Source organism: Trachypithecus francoisi, unplaced genomic scaffold (genome assembly GCF_009764315.1).
Source record: "Trachypithecus francoisi isolate TF-2019V2 unplaced genomic scaffold, Tfra_2.0 Contig01451, whole genome shotgun sequence".
NCBI lineage: Eukaryota > Metazoa > Chordata > Mammalia > Primates > Cercopithecidae > Trachypithecus > Trachypithecus francoisi.
The window spans coordinates 2,157,301-2,177,201 of record NW_022681432.1 but is presented as its reverse complement, the minus strand read 5'-3'; the positions used below and the strand labels follow the sequence as shown (position 1 = coordinate 2,177,201).

Below are 19,901 nucleotides of genomic sequence, written 5' to 3'. Positions count from 1 at the left end.
AAAAAAAAAAAAAAAAAAAAAAAAAAAACCAAAACAAAACTAAGAGTTCATTTGTTTATTTACAGGCAATTTTAAGTCTAAACTATCACTCAAATAAAGTAGACCATCAGAGCTGGCTATTTGAGAAAATTTAAATACAGGCAACTTCACTGTAGCTTGGTTTGCTGCCTGTGTACAGCCCTAACTTTTTTTTTTTTTTTCTTTTGAGACAGGCAATTTTTTTTTTTTCTTTTTTTTTTTTCTTTTTTTTTTTTCTTTTGAGAGTCTCGCTCTGTCACCCAGGCTGGAGTGCAGTGGCACAATCTTGGCTCACTGCAACCTCCGCCTCCCTGGTTCAAGTGAGTCTCCTATCTCAGCCTCCAAAGTAGTTGAGATTACAGGTGCCCGCCATCACATCCAACTAAAATTTTGTATTTTTAGTAGAGACGGGGTTTTGTCATGTTGGCCAGGCTGGTCTTAAACTCTTGACCTCAAGTGATCTGCCCGTCTCAGCCTCCCAAAGTGCTGGGATTACAGGCAGCCCTAACATTTTTATGTAGAGTGTATTTTAGGGCTTGCCAACTGTCATACACAATTTGGAGCCCTTGGTGGTTGCAGGTTTACCTACCAGAAAAGGAATATTAACAATTTATAGAGTGTTTTCATTAGTAATATTTCAAAACCACAATTATACTTGTTACTATTTTTACTGGTGTGTATGTAAGACTACAAAATACTAATTTTAAAAAGAAATTTTCATTTAAAAAGCTTAATGCAATAAAAATGCTGTGATCTATTTCGTTTGTTGACTGACAGCAAGCAATTATTTCCTGCATGAGACTTCTGAGATTCATCAAGTCAATGGGAAAATTCTAAAACAATTTTCTTCTGGCAAACCCATTCTAAACATGTCATTGCATTGGTCTTCATAACCATTCTCATACAGTAGGCATGGTAATACTATTTCCACTTTATATATGGAGAAACGTAGGCTCAGAAGTTAAACAATTTACCACATATCATCAGAAGGACAGCCAGGATTAAATTAGGTCTGTAGACAATTAGCCTAATACTCTAGTTATTTGACAGACAGAACATCCAAATATCAATGAGCCTATCCACATCTTTCCTTCCATTCTTTCATTTCTTCATTATTGACCTTTCCCAATATGTAAATAATTTACAAATATCACTACTGATACTAAAAAACACTACTGACTTGTTCGTAACAATGTCTAAACACCTTTGTATTAGCATTTTCAATGCTTCTCAACATAGGAAGCAAAACAAAACAAAACAAACCTGTATTCCAAATATAGGCTTCTATCTAGATCATGATACTTTAGTTTTTCTATATGTTTTTATCAGTATGTTATGATGCTCTTGTCCATAAAGAAAATATAATTCAAATAACCAAAGAAAATATGTGAGCTGGTTCTGAAAATGTGGCTTTCAAACAAAGATCCATAGTGGTAAGCAAAATTGTCCTAAGACCACGGAATTATTAACAATGCATAGGATCACTTTCATATCCACAGTTACATTCCTGAGAATCAACTGATTTATAATTTTCATCTGCTAGTCACACAAGTTTGGTATTCAAAATGAGCAAGTCAATGTGCTTTATAAGTGCTGTGTGTTCTTGTAACGTCCTCTATAAGCAAAATCCCCTTTTGGATTTCTATTACCTATTTTGCCTTATAATTGCTGCTGCTTTCTAACATTTTTCAAACAGTCCTTCTATCAAGTAGACTCTGAGACCAGCAGAAATTTCCAAAGTTGGGTATCCAGTTCAGTGTATATCCATTATTCAGAGGACTCCTCTAGGTTTCCAAGGTTTGTGCTTTCCTTGAAAGTCTCTGAGTTAGCCTCTGGTACGGTACTGGATTCTGAAGCCTCTGGCTGTAAACCGTCTCCATCAAGGACAATGTCTTCAGGATTTGGTGGAGGGGGACAGAAATCTTCACTGGGGCAGATTTCCTGAAAAAGTGTTTCAGCCTGGCCAAGGAAGAAAAGATAAATCGTTTTTGGAAATCGGTTTAAAATGTGTGTGCATTTCTGGCATTAACTAAAAACAATTAAGTGTTATCTTTAAAAATTTCCTTAAGCAGGTTATAGTACTTTATCAGAATACATGAACTTCTATAAGTCTGTTTTCAGAATTCTATGACTTCTCCCTTTAATTCTACACATGTATTCAGGTCAACTCTTCAAGGATGGCAGTATCTCATCAGGTTCATTATCAGGTGTTCAGATTGTTGAGAACTGAAACACATTCATTCTATATATCAAAAGAAATACAATTGCCCTAATATTGCTTATATGATATCTTATAGAGCCTTGATATGGTTTGGTTCTGAGTCCCCCCCGCCAAATCTCATCTCAAATTATTATCCCCACATGTTAGGGAGCGATTAGATTATGGGAGCAGCTGTTCCCATGTTGTTCTTGTGATAGTGAGTTCTCACAAGATCTGATGGTTTAAAAGTATTTAGCAGTTCCCCCTTTTCTCTTTCTCCTGCCAGGAATTAAGATGTGCCTTTCTTCCCCTTCACCCTCTGACATGATTATAACTCTCCTGAGGCCTTCCCAGCCATGTGGTCTTGTGAGTTAATTAAACCTTTTTTGTTTACAAATTACTTAGTCTCAGGTAGTATCTTTATGGCAGTGTAAGAGACACTAACACTGAGAATTGGTACCAGGAGTGGGGTACTGCTAAAAGATAACCTGAAAATGTGGAAGTGACTTTGGAATTGGGTAACAGGCAGAGGTTAGAATAGTCTGGAGGGCTCAGAAGAAGACAGGTAAATGTGGGAAAATTTGGAACTTTCTAGAGACCTGTTGAATGGTTTTGGCCAAAATGCTGATAGTGGTATGGACAATGATGTCCAGGCTGAGGTGGCCTCGGATGGAGATGAGGAACTTATTTGGAACTGGAGCAAAGGTGACTTTTGCTATGCTTTAGCAAAGAGACTAGTGGCATTTTGTCCCCACCCTAGAGATCTGTGAAACTTTGAAGTTAAGAAAGATGATTTAGGGTATGTGGCAGAAGAAATTTCTAAGCAGCAAAGCATTCAAGAGGTGACCGGGCTGCTTCTGAAAGCACTCAGTCATGTGTGTTCACAAAAAGATGGTCTGATATTGGAACTTACGTTTAAAAGGGAAGCAGAGCATGAAGGTTTGGAAAATTTGCAGCCTGACCACATGGGAGAAAATAAAAACCCATTTTCTGGGGTAGAATTCATGCTGGCTACAGCAATTTGCATAAGCAATGATGAGCTAAATGTCAATAGACAAGACAACAGGGAAAATGTCTCCAGGGCATGTCAGAGATCTTCCCTAGGAGGAAAAAATGATTTCATGGGCTGGGTGGGCCCCACTGCTCTGTGCAGCCCTGAAACATGATAGCCTACATCCCAGCTGCTCCAGCTCCAGCCATGGCTAAAAGGAATAAAGGTACAGCTTGAGCTGTTGCTTCAGAGGGTGCAAGCCCCAAGCGTTGCCAGCTTCCATGTGATGTTGGGCTTGAAGGTGCACAAAAGACAAGAGCTGAAGTTTGGGAGCCTCTGCATAGATTTCAGAGGATGTTAGGAAACGTCTAGATGGCCAGGCAGAAGTCTGCTGCAGGGGTAGAGCCCTCATGGAGAACCTCTGCTAGGGCAGTGCTGAAGGGAAATGTGGGCTTGGAGCCCCCACAAAGAGTCACCACTAGGGAACTGTTTAGTGGAGCTGTAAGAAGATGGCCACTGTCCTCTAGACCCCAGAATGGTAGATCCACTGACAGCTTGCCCCATGCACCTGGAAAAGTCACAGGCACTTAATGCCAGCCTGTGAAAGCAGGCACAGTGCCTATGACCTGCAGAGCCAGAGGGTTGGAACTGCCCAAGGCTGTGGGCATCTAGCCCTTGTATCGGCATGGCCTGGATGTGAGACTTGGAGTCAAAGGAGATTTTGGAGTTTTAAGATTGAATGACTGCCTGGCCGGGTTTTGGACTCGCATGGGGCCTATGGCCCCTTTGTTTTGTCCAATTTCTTCCATTTGGAATGGGGACATTTACCCAATGCCTATACTCCACTGTATCTTGGAAGTAACTAACTTGCTTTTGATTTTACAGGTTCATAGGCAGAAGGGACTTGATTTGTCTCAGATGAGACTTTGGACATAGACTTTTGAGTTAATGCTGGAATGAGTTTTAAGACTTTGGAGGGCTGTTGGGAAGGGATGATTGGTTTTGAAATGTGAAAAGGACATGAGATTTGGGAAGGGTCAGGGGCAGAATTATATGGTTTGGCTCTGTGTCCCCACCCGAATCTCATTTGCAATTGTAATCCACAAGTATTACGGAGGGACTGGTGGGAGGTGAATGGATTACGGGGGCAGTTTTCCCCATGCTGGTCTTGTGATAGTGACTTCTCACAAGATCTGATGGTTTAAAAGTGTTTGGCAGTTCCCTCTTCGCTTTCTCTTTGCTGCCGCGATGTAAGACATGCTTTGCTTCCCCTTTGCCTTCCACATGATTTTACATTTCCTTAGGCCTCCGCAGCTATGAGGAACTGTCAGTCAATTAAACCTCTTTTGTTTACAAATTACACAGTCTCAGATAGTATCTTTATAGCAGTGTGAGGACAGACTAATACAAGCCTATATGTGATACTGGTATAGTCTAATTTAGCATATAGCAATTTTAACAAGCCACTGTTCAAATGAAGAAAATGCTTCACTGTTTGTTCAACTATTTGCTTTCTGATATATTCCCATTTCCTGGACTTTAAGGACTACAGCACTTGTTTAAGCACATGAGTTTTGAAAAGATAGCTTCAGTAAAAATACTGGCTCTACGATTAGCAGCTATGTGATTTGGGGAATGCTTACTCAATTTCTGAGCTTTGGCTTCCTTATCTATAAAATATCAGAGATTAAGCCAACATATATGGTAGCTATTTTCCTTATTACTAATAATAACATAAGTAAAAATGTCAAGATGTAAGCTGAACTTATTAGTATGACAGGGTAACAATAAAAAAACTTCAAGGGTATGTTTTTGGACATGCCAATTGCTATAGACAATTTCTTGAAGTTTTTAAACACTTAATTGGCAAAAATTATTTATATTCAAGGTGTACAAGGTCATTTGATATACACTGTGTAATGATTACCACAATTAAGTTAACACGTCCATCACTACCAATAATTACCACTGTGTGCGTGTATGTGTGTTTCTAGTAAGAATACTTAAAATCTGCTCTCTTGTCAAATTTGAACTGAAGAATCCTGTCATTTATGACAAGAAGAATGAACCCGGAGGACAGTATGCTAAGTGAAATAAGCCAAGCACAGAAAGAAAAATACCATATGATCTCACTTATATGTAGAATCTAGAAAAGTTGAGGGTGGTTGCCAGGGGCTAGGAGTGAAGAGCTGTTGGTTTAAGGGTATGAACTTTCAGTTATAAGTTCTGGGGATCTAATGTACAGCATGGTAACTATAGTTAACTGCATTTTTTATTGTGGCTATTTGGAAATTAAACATTACAGATGCCTATCTTTGCTCTCCATGCCAGGAACTCACCATACTCCTTTGCTAGAAACACAGCCCCTGTAGAAGCAGGATCTAGGTCAGACAAAGCCATTACCTCATACTTCCATTCCCCTAATGGTCTTTTTTTGTCTTACATCTTTATCTTTACTATCTGTAAAAGTTCTCCCTCCCTTTTACACTTGGCATGCAAACAATCATCAAATTCTATCAATTTTATCTTCTATCTCTTAACTTCATCTGCTCCTTCCCCACTGACATAGCCCAGACATGCACCATCTTTCAACCAGACAACTACAATAGCCTCGGAATTGGACTGGTCTCCTTGCCTCTAGAGTCCCCCATATAATCCACCTCCATGCCACCCTCAGATGGGTCTATGGAAAATAAAATTCTGTTATTCAATTTTTGGCTTAAAATTCTTCAATGACCCCCCATCACCAATAGGATAAAATCCAAGATCCCTACTATAGAAAATAAAACCCTTCAGGCCTACCTTCTCTGATCTTATCATATACCACTTCATCTAGCCTGCATCTCTCAGACTTCCTGATTTACTAATACCTGTTTATTTGTATGAAACAATACACCACAATACTTATTCTTTACATCCTGGGCTGGTACCAATGTTATTCTTTACACCCAGAATGTTTCAATTCTACTGTCTTTGATTTAGATGAAGAATTACTACTCATCTATTATACCCCTCTCTGTAAGGTTCTCTGACTCCTAGATTGAGCTCATTGCTCCTCTATATTATTTCTAGACTTTGGATGTATTAGTACATATACCACACTACACTGTCATTTGTTTACATGCTTTTCTCCTTTACCTGACAGTGATTCCTCCAGAATGACAAATACTTTTAGTCAACTCTGGATCCTTAGTGTCTTGGCATAAAATAGAATGTCAGTAACATTTAATACAAATATTAAGTATAAAAATAATAATTACTATGAATTCTTTTACTTCTATGCCAATTCCTCTGTGTTTGACACCTTGTCTCCCTTTTGCCTCCTTCCCACAGAATAGCTTTTACCCTTAACTCCAGTCCCTGTGGCTGGATCCCACACCATATGCTTCCATACATCTTGTCATGCACCACCCGCCTCCTAAGATTAGCACCGGTTGCCAGTTGTCACACCACTCTTCCTTGTGTTCTACCTGCTTATGAAACTCCCACCTTTAGCCCATCTGCCCTGGCCCTTGTTGATGCCAATTTCCTACAGCCGGACTCCAGTCCTTCCAAATCTCTCCTCTCTCTAACTGCTGGAACCTCTTAGGGTCAACTGCCATGCTCTGGAAAGTGTATCTAATGCTTCTTGGTCTGCTGCATTTTGTTTGCCAACTAAACCTAGTTCTAAGCACAGAATAGTTAATTGGCAACTTTTCATCCTCTTCACCTTTAAGCCAGAAGTTAGCTCCAAGGGTAAAATATTTCAGGTGGTTAAAAAATTGGAAAGTGCTAATTACATTGTAACTTGGTGTGCTCACACTGGGATGTACGGAGAGAACAAAGTGAATTATTTAAAATATTTCTAAGTTTAGTTAACATACATCAACACAAAACAAAAATAAACATTTCATTAATATAGTAGTTTAATGTTTTTAGGATGTATGCCTACTCATAAGCTGAAAGTAGCATATAACACTCACTGGGTGAGTGTACAAGCACTGGGATCCAAAAGAGTTGAGTTAATTCTTGGCTCAAGAACTTACTAGCTATGTGACCTCTGGACAAGTTAGTTAGCCCCTTTAGGACATAGCTTCCTTATCTATAAATGGGGATATCACAAATACTTATCTTGCAAGATTGTTTTGAGGACCAAATAAGATAATATGTATGAGATCCCAAGGATAGAATCTGACACATAGAAAGTGCTCAAATGAATGGCAGCTACAGAAAATACGACATCTAAAATTGCCCTCTCTCTCTCAAAGGCATGAGAAAACAAACGGCACTACAGTATGTGAACAACCTGATAGTCCAATCTATAAAGCTAGCTCTCAACTTAATAATGGGCTATGTATCAAACGTCATAAGTGACTGGCTAATCTGTCCATAAAACCATGTTCTAAATGGAAGTTAGGTTGCCAGCCCAGCCCAACATCAGCCAATTTAACTCATTTTATACTTGAAGTAAAATACAAAGAGTATGGTACTATTATTCTTATTCCCATGGTAGTGACATCTACTAGAGGGCGGGGCTCCTGAAGGAGTGAGCCATCAATGTCTTGGGAATGAGGACTATGGAACTGCAGTATGTTTGGGTAAATGGTACACAACAACATCTGCCAAGAAAAAGAGATATCTCAGATGTCAGTTTCAGGAAAATAAAAACAAATCTGAAGCAACATAAAATACAAAAATGAGCAAGTCACAGAAAGAATCGCAACTATCACTTAGGTTGGTTTTGTGGTGACAATAGAGAATGTCTTGGAGGCCAGGAGCAAACAATTTGAACTTGTGGGTATTAAAGACGTATCACTTTATGTTTTTGGTGCATCTTCGAATCACAAATAGTTCCCTATGAACACAAAAGTGTCAAGTTTACATTACTCAACCTCTATACATTTTACAAATAAGAAAAGATGTCACCTTGCCAACTGGTAAAATGAAGTATTTCATTTGTTTTTTAAAAATAAAGAAATCTGCATGGGCTTGTGTTGTCTACATAAGCAAAGTCTAGGTGATATTCTGAGAGCCTTTATGGATAATCTTCATTTGGAAAATACCAATAACCAGAATTCGCCAATTAGTGATTGACATAATTACAGGTGATACACAGGAATTAGCATGCAGTTTATCTGAATACACAAGCTATTTATAATATTGTCAATGCTCTTTAAAAGTAGGCATCATAATATTCCCCAAAATTGACGAGATTAAAAGCTATACAACAAATTTAAAACTGCTTACATTAATAGCATATATTAATTAGTACCAAAATTAGCACTATACTGTTTTCTACTGTTACAGTATGTTACCTCTGAAGATTATCTTCTTGAGAAGCAAATGACCTCATGATAAAATTATCCCTCAATTATAATCTTCTAGCATGCAGTTCGGATGTTTAGAATACATTAGTACTTGTATTATAAGCCCTTACTTAAATTTTTTTGGTTAAAAAATATTAAAGTTCATTCAGGGATAAAAATGACCTAAGCTACCTTGCTAAAAACTTGTTGGCAATTTCTACTTGCAAAAAATTAGAACATCAAAGTAAAAATGACTTGATCATTTCAAGCTATAAATGCAGATCTTCAGCCATCTTGGGTTCTTACTAAATTAACAGAATGAATGATGGATGAGAGATGGATGTGACTTCCTGCTTTTGTTTGGTGTCACTGGCTGAATATGATTATCCAGGATCACCATCAGGCACTGAAGAAAATAAACAAGAATTCTAGAAAAAAACTGCAGATGTTTGTATCCTCATCATAGACATAGCTTTCCTACCACGACTCAAAATTAGATTACAGGCTCAACCAGGACATTTGCTACTATAAGATCTTTGCCACTGGTGGGAATGAAAGTTCCATCTGTGGTCTTAGAATGATGTTAAATTACCAATTTATTGACTTAATGGACAGATGTGCCAGTTCTGCCTGTGAAAAATTTAGAAATGTATCTCAAAAAATATTTTCTGTTTTTTTTGTCCTGTCCAGGGCAAAGAAATATATTATATATACATATCAATATTCAGCTTAATGGAATCATGGCTCACTTTTAGCAGCTTGTATCAGTCTGTGCCTCTTCATAGCCCTGACCAGGATGGCTATCACGAACTTCCACCTTACTTTACAATAGACCTCAGCATCAGTAATGGTAGCTCCTGGGACATGAACTGGTGTCAAAACATTAATGGAATCATGTTAACGATGCAAAACTACGCTATAACTTCTTTTCTATGATTAAAAAAATGCATTAAGACTACTATAAAACTAATTTTATATGACTTAGTAGTTCCAACCTTCTTGAAATGACTGTTTATCAAAAAAAATAACTTATGTATTTCAAAATAATATACCAATGGTTCAACTGTTTAAATCAGAAACAATGTTTCTTCAGAATACTGGCATTATAAATTCTTATTTATGAATATGTATTTTTAGCATCTTCTATCCTTATTCCCACAAGGGAACTCATAAAAAATCTCTGTAATTCAACATTTTATTCAAGAAAGTGAAAATACCTGATCCTGTATTTAAAGTATATTTAAGTAGCTTTGTAGAAGCTGCATAGAAAAAACTTTTAGGGCAAATTACAGAAATGGTATTGAGAGATGCATTTCTAGACTTTGCTCTCCTCCAGAGGAAAAAAACATTTCCCAACCACACCAACATCCTAATACAAAACTGAGAAACATCAACAGCCTTACCTGTTTGACTGCATTATCATTTCCTAAACCACAATCTGGGCCAGAGCAGACATAAACGTTGGATGGTAAATCTTTATAACAGCTCCTGCTGATGTCTGACGAATCTCTCATATTGAAGTAAAGAGCCCACAGAATTCTTGGCTTTTCTACTTGTTCATTTTCTAAACATATAAATAAATTTTATTTACATTCTAAAATACAATATGCTTGTCAATTACTACACTGTGTAGCCTATTACCGATTAAGCCATGATTAGACATTGTAGTAAATCAGAGCTTTGTATGTAAACAATCAGTAAACTTGCATCTACACACTCTATTTTGATGAGTAAGTTAATTAGATTTTACTCCATTTGTGCTCCTTTGGACTTCTATTACTTCTCACTAGTATCAAAGGGTTTATGATCACATTCATGCTTAAATTTTCCCTATAAAGACAGAAGACAACATAAATTGATTTCCTTATGTTTCAAATGGACAAACCAACTTGGTAAACTATATAGTAATTCAATAGTATATACACATGAAATGTCTAGGATAAGCAGGAAGTGGGTCAGTAGGTTACCTAGGGCTGAAGGAAATTGGGGGCAAATGGGAGGTGATCACTAATTGGTATGACGTTTCTTTGGGGGTGATGGAAATGTTCTAAAACTGATGGTGGTGATGTTTGGACAATTCTATAAATATACTAAGAAACACTGAATTGTACACTTCAAAAGGGTGGACCATACAGTATATGAATGATATATCGATAAAGTTATTATTACAAATAGTAAATATAGGATTAAAACTTTGTTGTCCTAACTCACATCCTAATGCTTTGTCTTATTGGATTAAAAAATTAATGACAACCAACAAATATCAAAAATGAAGTCATAACAGTGAATGCCGTTTTGAGCATATGTTCTCTCATTTAAGAGCAGGTGTCTATTAAGCGTGTTAGGCATTGAGCTAGGAGCTGGGGATACACACATGAAGTAGACTTAGTTCTTACTCTCCTCCCTTGTTTTTGGTTCCCTAATATAGGGCTTAGCACATGACAGATGCTCAGTAAATAATTTCTGAATTGATGATATTGTATTTTCAGGTATGATCAAAGTACGATATGCTTGTAAAAAGGTCCAACGTTATTAATCTCAATGCATAAAGCCTATTTCTTGCTAATATGATAAGCATTTATTTGCCTCTCCTCTTTAAAATTGTTATAATTAGATTTTCTTTGTTTGAAAACATAAAATATTGCTGTGGATACATTCATTGACTAGAGAGTTTTCTTTAGCTTGAATCTGAACAAAAGTTCAAATTTTGTACAAAAATAATAATGAATGTTTATGAAGATTGCCCAAGATCATGAAGCACCTCATGAATAATGAAGAAAATGCTAAAGGCATAATTATCTCATTAATAATTATTATTTAATTGGTAATCAATGTAGAGAAATTTTTACCTAATTGCAGTATTCAATTAATAAGAAAGCCCTATTTCCACATCAGGATAAACAGGATTTTATATATTTAATTTACAGTATCTCCACTATAAGAATACCAAATAAGTTATTTTCCTAGTTCATCTGAATAATCCATAATTATTAGTAGAATAGGAAGAAGAAACTCTGAGTGGAAGAAGTGATCTCCTAAGCTGCCCCTTTCCAGTGCCAAGATCTACGAGTCGTCTAAGGTATCACTAACTTCATGTAGGAACATATTAGGTGGCTAAATCTATTGACAAAATAAAGGAACATAAGGAATTCACATTTTATAGCTAACACCATATGGCTCTTAGTAAACTGATTAGTGAGTTTAGTCACACAAATCTTATGGGAAGGTACTTAAATGTATCTCCTATGATTTGGTATACCAGACTTGGGGAGCACTGCTAACAAGTGGGCTAAGGTCTGGAAAGTCTTTAATATTGCCCAGCCCATTTCTAAGTATATACTAGGAGAGCTTATCTTGTATCTCATTAAAGATCCAACTCAAAGGAACACTTCACTTAATAAAAGCTGGAGGAAATGAATAATCCAATAGATTTAAACTAATTTCATAGAGGTTGAAACTTTGAAAAGAAACCATGAGGAAGGTGAAAAACTGACACAGACTGAAGATAAATGCTCTGGATACAAGGGCATTATCAGGCTTTGACCTTAAAACCTTAAAGAGATATATAATTGCTTCATCTTTCTTTGAGGTCAGCTGGAAGGCAAAGAGATAGCTGGAAAAATAACACGCAGTTCTGAAGTGCAGAACTGTCAAAAAATATTAAAGTTGCTGAGCTTTGCCTAGGAGTGCATCACAAGTTGCCGGTGGTAGAACTGGTTTTCTGCAGTAGCTCATTTCATTCAATTTGATAGTAAGAAGGACTAAAGATGTAATAGGCAATTTAGAATAGGATGTTGGGCAAATTAAACTGGAGTAAGTGTAGAATAGGGTAGGTAGAAGAAAAGCAACTATAGTACAACAACAACAACAAAGCAAGAAATGGTGTCTACAGTTGCATGCCGTGTTTAGGGATAGAGTAAACTATGTTGGTAATACCGACCGGCAGAGTGGTGGAGACTGTCATAGGGGCACGTGTATACATATGTAACAAACCTGCACATTGTGCACATGTACCCTAGAACTTAAAGTATAATAATAATTTAAAAAAATGTGCAAAGGCAATGAATAGATATTTCTCCAGAGAAGATAGACAGATGGCCAATAAGCTCTTGAAAAGATGGTGAACATCACTAATCATTGGGGGAGAAGCAAAGCAAGACTACAATGAGATACTACTCACACGTACTAGGATGGCTATAATACAGATTTTTTTCTAAAAGGTGACTAGGCTGACTTTCACCGAGGATTATGAAGCACAGAGAATGGAGAATTCAAATACAAACAAAAAGAAAATAAGGCCAAATAATGTTATTCCTTTGGTACACATTTTAAACTACAATATTTACAATGCAGTAAAGCATAAGGTATTACATGAATGTCAAATAATCAAAACATAATACTAAAATCCATCAATCTGTGAAAATAGGGGCTTCTGCTACAGAGAAGAATGTGCTTTAAAGTATTAAAAGTTCATATTGTTCATAAAGTTCCTTCTTCCTCATTTAGGCAGGAAAATGAATTGAGTTCTCTTCTCCAGGTGACTTTGCCTCTTTGACCTGCCATGGCCCAGTGCTCACTTTATCTGGTGATTCATTTTCAATAACTCCAACAGTATTTGTTCTGACATTTTAATTAAAATATGACCACTACCTCATCCTGATGATAAAAAGGCCCATGTGTCAGTGAAAACTAGCTTTTCAGTGCCTCAGTGCACCTGAGGACCCCTCTGAGCACATAGTTCTTACCAAAGAATTCCTCTCAGGTTCTAAACAATACATCATTTCAAAATGGGATCACTTTAGCTATTAAGATTAATGTTTAAAAATCTAAATTGGATAGAGGATGCTAAGTAATGAACATGTAATATCCCCCAGCTGGATATTTTTTTAAAGGAAATTAAATGCATTTAAAAAGTGAAGAGTAATGATATGATTCATATTTAGTGCATTAAGACTACCACACAATGAAGTTACAACAAAATAATTATTTAAAATTTCAGAAATAATTAAGAAAGTCAGGGTTTCTACACAAAGTATAGTTGTAATTAAAGCCAAAAGAAAAAACTATGACTCCATATTAGATTTAGGAATATTATCATGTGTTTTACCTTGGCAACCAATTTTTAATAATCCAAACACTTATATGATACTTTCCAATAAAGAAAACATATAAGCAATTTACAAATTAATAAATTATAACTAAAATAATTTAATTTGTAAATTAACTCCCAAACTAAAATGAAGTTTTCAAATACTTTATTTGGATAGCTCCCAAAAAACATAATTGATATTAGCCACTGAGAACGTAACAGGTTCATTATGTTAAGTGAAATAAGCCAGGCACAGAAAGACAAACTTAATGTGTTTTCACTCATTTGTGGGAGCTAAAAATTAAAACAATGTAATTCATGGAGATAGAGTGTACGACGATGGTTATCAGAGGCTGGGATGGGTAATGGAGAAGGAAGAGGGAAAAGTGGGGATGGTTAAAGGGTGCAAAACAAAAACAGAATGAATAAGATCTAGCATTTGATAGCACAACAGAGTGAGTACAGCCTTTTACAGTGAACTTTAAAATAACTACAAGAGTATAACTGGAATGACTGTAACACTGAGAAATGATAATGCTTAAAGTGACGGGTATCCCATTTACCATGATGTGATTACTCCACATTGTATGCCTGTATCAATATATCTCATGTACCCAATAAATATACACAGCTAGTATGTACCCATAAAATTTAAAAAAAACTAAAGAACAGAACAGTTTGTCTTCTTATGTAAATAAACCCCCCTCTATGCACTATCTCTGCATTAAGAAAATAAGCAACCCACATAGGAAATGAGCTGCAAGGAAACAGAATATGTATGAGTAAATAAATGGTTGCATGAACAAAAGTGACATGCAAATGAAGACATATAAATCAATGGAAGAAAATGATCAAGATTCAAGTGCACATGCAAATCTATAATAAAAATCACCTTCATGTCATATAAAAGAAAATTCAAAAGGCTTCTTTTATCATTTACACGGAAAAATGCTATATTTTCTCCATTCACAGCTGCAAGTGCTATCCTATTATACAGGGGGAAAATTTTAAGATGTGTTTCCCCTATGAATAAGTAGCATATACACTTTTGGGAGTTAAATATTTATAGATCACTAGCACATTATGTATTAAAAGACTATCAGGGGCTGGATGCAGTGGCTCACACCTGTAATTCCAGAACTTTGGGAGGCCGAGGTGGGCGGATCACCTGAGGTCAAGAGTTCCAGACCATCCTGGCCAACACGGGAAAACCCGTCTCTACTACAAATACAAAAATCAGCTGGGTGTGGTGGCACTCGCCTGTAGTCCCAGCTACTCAGGAGGCTGAGGTAGGAGAATTGCTTGAACCTGGGAGGTGGAGGCTGCAGTGAGCCGAGATCACGCCACTGCACTCCAACCTGGGCGACAGAGTGAGACTCTGTCTCAAAAGGGAAAAAAAAAAAAAAAAAAAAAAAAAGACTATTAGATAGGAAAGGATTTCTACATCTGCCAATTAATATTTTAATCTATTACTTGAATCTTTTTCCTTAAAGGAAGATACATTTTTCTGAAAAAGGAATATATGCTTTCTGTACAACACTTGTAAAATAAAGAAAATTATAAGGAAAATGGCCATAATTCCACCAAAATTTTCTAACAATCCTTTTTCTGTGTAACTATAAATATAAATGTATATTTTTGTGCTTAATTATGCTTTTTGTGTGTGTGTGTATGATGTATATATTTCCTTTAACATTGGAGAGTGAACATTTTCCTACATGTTTAGGCAGACACTATGCTTAACCATCTTACCAAAACATGTGAATGTTGTTAAATACATCACATTTCAGTTCAGGTTGCAGAAACTTTTATGATATATCTAAGAAGATTATGATGGTTACATTACCTTTCCATCATGAGTCAATTATTTTTCTTACCTATCTCCATTTCAGTATATGGAATAAACAACTTCTGCACAACTGGTTCTAAATCTTCTCTTGCTGTTTTAGAAGATGTGCAAGTCAAATGAACCAAATCTGTAAAAAAAAAAAAAAAAAGTTTGAGTTCCTTCTCATCACAAGTCTATTTTACTCACACTTAAGGCATGAAGCTGGTATTATGGATAATAGAAAGCTGAGTAAGTCATGCTAGCTACAACATATGTTAACTAACAGCTAAAAGAAGTACCCAACAAGTACCCAAGAAGTACCAGTTGATGTTAATTTGATAAAACAGAGTAGAAAATCTTAGACAATCATTTATTCACAGAAAAGAGCTTGTTATAACTTATGACATTCCTAAAGATTAACTGGGTAAAGAAAGGCTGAAAATGAGGTATATATTTACCTAAGAGAACACACTTCATACACTGCAGACAGAAAAATCCGTTTATACATGTTTGCTGATAACAACACATCATCTACGAATTACAGGGTTCTCTAAAAACCTTTTGGGTGAACACTGCTGACTTAGTTACAATCACATATACTTGAAAGCACATAAAACGGCATAGGTTAAAACAGTCTATAATATTTTCAGGAATTTCAAATTACTTTCCTTTTGCATTTACAGTTATGGGGCCTGAACCTTGCAGAATGTTTATGTTAGAGAAAATCATGTACAAAAAAGGCCTTCACGGAAGTAAAATATTGTAGCCTAACTCCGTTAAAACTCCTACAGGCCTATGCACAAAAGGTGAAGAAAGAACAAAGAGTTCCGTGTTTTGCAATAAAGGAGTGAGGGGATCTCCAAATGAAAGAAGTTCTTATGGTCCTGTTATTTAGGATGAGATACAATAACAGCAGAAAGAATATATTAGAGAACAGTTAAGTACCGAGAAATTTTTCCTCCCACTATATTAGTAGGGGGAGAAAGATACACCCACTTCTTTTCCAAGAGTTTATTTCAGACTAGTAGAATTTTTTTTTTAAACTCCAGGAAGACAGTTCAAATTTTATCATGAAAGCCAACATCAGAATAAGATTTGCATTATCAAAATTCATTCCATATTCAACTATTCTAAAATATATCTAAGCATAAATTGAGGGACTCTAATAACCATGGAACAACTAAAATCAAATTTTGTAGCTTTTTCCCTCCCAGGCGCACCAAAGGAAGTGATATTTTAGGATGGTTCCTGAATTACTCAAGGCCTAATAATAGGTCTATCTTATGTAAGCATTATTTTTACATGAATTTAACAATGATTCTCATTGGTTCTGAGATACTGTAGGATGTATGGTACTAATTATTTCCAAAGATATAATGAGCATCATAACAAAAATTATTTTGGTTAACTTTTTTCAAATGCCGTATAGCATTAGTGGGGATGAGACTTTAACCCTCCTAGATAATTACTGAATTAAACAGGGTATGCAATTACGAAGGTCAGCCATCCATATGAGAGAACCTATCCTGTCTCTTATTTCAAAATCTCGTGAAATACAAATGCTCATGCCAAAGTTCTCAATTTTCCAGTTTTTTGTTGGTTTATGTTTAGTAGGGAAAAAGCAGATGAACCTGGATATAAGTAAGTATATTTTGAAAAATATCTTAATGGCTAAACTATTGGTTCTGTTAAACAGGACATATATTTTAAAGAGATACACTTAAGTTAGTATATCATTATATTCTTACCAACATAACAGAGAGTTCAGGTTATGCTAGGAAGAATGTCTAGTAGTGAAGTGTAAGATTATCATCTCATGATTAATGAGTTTTATAACAATTCTTACAAAGACATTAATAAGCTGAATTTGAATCCCTATACCTTGACTTTGCTTAGAGGCTACATTGTTAATTGATCTATTAATACAAATTTAAAGTATGAATAACTATTTTTTTCCCCTTACCCTTCCTACTTTTCCTGTTACGTAGGTCACCTTCTAGTACAGATCACTGAATTCATTTTGGTTCTCTTCAAATAAGAGATTGTGGTTGTGCTATTTTTAAAATTCAATGATTCTCAACATTTGTCTATTAATTTTAATATATCTTGTAAGTCCTTTGCAGGGGCAAGCTTTAGAGTCAATTTTTCTCCTTTTTGTTAAATACAACTTTTACTTAGAGTGGGTATTCAATAAATGTTTATTAATTATAATTTGCCTCACTGTCACGGACAAACATTAAGTATTCTTGTGCTTAAGTAGATATGCATTCCTATACTATAGATCTATGTGTACATATTCATGCGGAAATTCTGATTAGTTTCTTGTATAAAATGTGCGAAATTTTCTGATTTACCAGGAAAGAGGAAGGGAAGTACCAGTTGGTAATCTCAAATTATTTAAATCTGTCTGAGAAATGCTTATAAACACATTAAGATATATCTACAAAATTCTCAAAATACATATAAAAGAATATCTAGAGTTGACTGTACAACTAACATGCATGTGTCAGATACTATTATGTTACAAGTATTATAGCATATTACGAGCATATATAGCATGTTACAAGTATTATTTCACTTTACCTGTGCAACAGCAAACTGTTATTCTCATTTTACAGATGAGACAACAGAGGGATGGTCTGCCTGCAGAATGTCTGCCCTTAGTCACTAAATTATATTATGTGATTCTATCCTGCAGAAGGCACAGTCAGTCACTTAAGTCAGCAGCATTCAAACGGGGATGTGTGTGAGGATACAAGAGGACTTTTCACAAGTTATATCACCTACAAGGGGGTTCTCATACAGATGCTCAGCTCCACCTCTCCTACTTCATTCAGTGACACATTTCAACAAATTTACTTATTCTGTTTAATATTACCAAAACTGTAATATATTTAAGACAGATTAATTCTGTAGAAATAATAATGGCACTAATTACTAAATCCAGAAGAAAACTTTAGATAATTAGGAGCTTATTGCCCTAGAAAGTTTCAAAACAATTCTATTTGCATTATTTTTTTATATAGGTGATGGATATCAAAGATCCCTGGTACTTAGATTCCACTGAATACATTTAAATGAGTAATGTTATAGTTTTACTATAAGTCAATATTTGTGATGTTAGAAATTATATTCTTTGCAATTATTTGACTCTTCTGATGAAAAACCGTGTATGTCAACTTGTAAAGTGTTCAAGGGATAAATGAGCAAAAAGTCTGAAGACCTTAAGGATATAAGGTAAACTCAAAACCAAACATGTAGAATATGTTATCACATTTCTACTAAAATTCAATATGTAAAATTCTTCTTTGCGTCTTTGTGACTTTAATTCTTCTCCAAATAATTAACTTGCTCAATACAGGCCAACAACGACCACCAGTTAGATCATGCAGGACAAATGCTTTCCTGAAAGTATTACATTTCATTAGTACCAGCTGACAACTATTGCTAAGATTGTGGAAGATGCAATACAAGTGGCAACATTTCCCACAGGTACCATGTGAGATTGTAACTGAACAACAAAAAAATTAAATCCTAACTCTATCTTTTTATAAATTATGCTCCTTTGACTTCATTTAGCAACTGCTTAAAGGCTTAATGAGCTAAAAATGGCCAAAGACTTAATGAAAACATGTATTTTCTATCACAATCCATCTTTTGGCAATATACTTGATTTGTATTGGCGTTAAAGAAATCTCAGTGCAAAGTAAGTCTTAATTTAGAAGTGAGAAGTAACTCAACACAAAACTAGAAATAACAACACACTTTTAGTTCTCCAAAACTGCCTTTGGAATGCTGATCGCTCTTACGAGTTGTTTCGAAACACATAAGAAGTAGGATTTCTACTCAGAATGTGCATAAGAATAATAATGAGCACATTTAAAAGCAACAAGTCCAATGTACAGTAGCAGAGCGACATAGTATAGGATGATTACATGGGTCTGGTATTCACTTCAGCTCTCTATATCTACTTGGCCAAGTCAGTTCTTCTCTCTGGCTTCAGTGACCTTATAATTAAAATGAAGGGGTACAATTAGTCCATCTATAAGACCTCTTCTAGTCTCAAGTTTACGAAAGTAATTCCTTACTCACCAGCTACAATTCTTTCAATGATGACAGATTTTAAATCAAAACGGATGGCATTACAAATGTGAATGTAAAACCTAAGTAAATGCTTGCTGTAAAAGGCAGGAAATCTATTCCTCAAGCTTCTGAGGTTACCACATATAGCAGTCATTCACTCTATACAAGCAGGCAAAATTGTTCCAAACGCATTTAAGAATCTTTATTTATAGGCTACTCAGCAAGTAGGCTTTGTTGTGCAACCTAACTAGAAATACGTAATGAATTTACATAGAGATCAATGTGGCTGGTTACATATCTTTCATATAACTATAAAGGCCAAATGTAATTTATGTAATACAGCACAAATGAGGATATGACTGTATCAATAAAACAGAGAAGCTCAGACACACTTCTCTATGGTAGCA

At 35.6% G+C, this 19,901-nt stretch overlaps 1 protein-coding gene across 1 annotated transcript in view; it reads right to left on the bottom strand.

Annotated features, from left to right (window-relative positions):
• Window positions 1-398: 398 nt before the first annotated feature.
• Window positions 399-19,901, bottom strand: part of CHM (CHM Rab escort protein) — a 189,460-nt gene continuing 169,957 nt past the window's right edge. Inside the window, 3 exon segments of the mRNA XM_033233292.1 lie at window positions 399-1,977; window positions 9,898-10,058; window positions 15,461-15,559. Of these exon segments, the coding sequence (XP_033089183.1) occupies window positions 1,786-1,977; window positions 9,898-10,058; window positions 15,461-15,559 (452 nt within the window). The 3' untranslated portion in view covers window positions 399-1,785.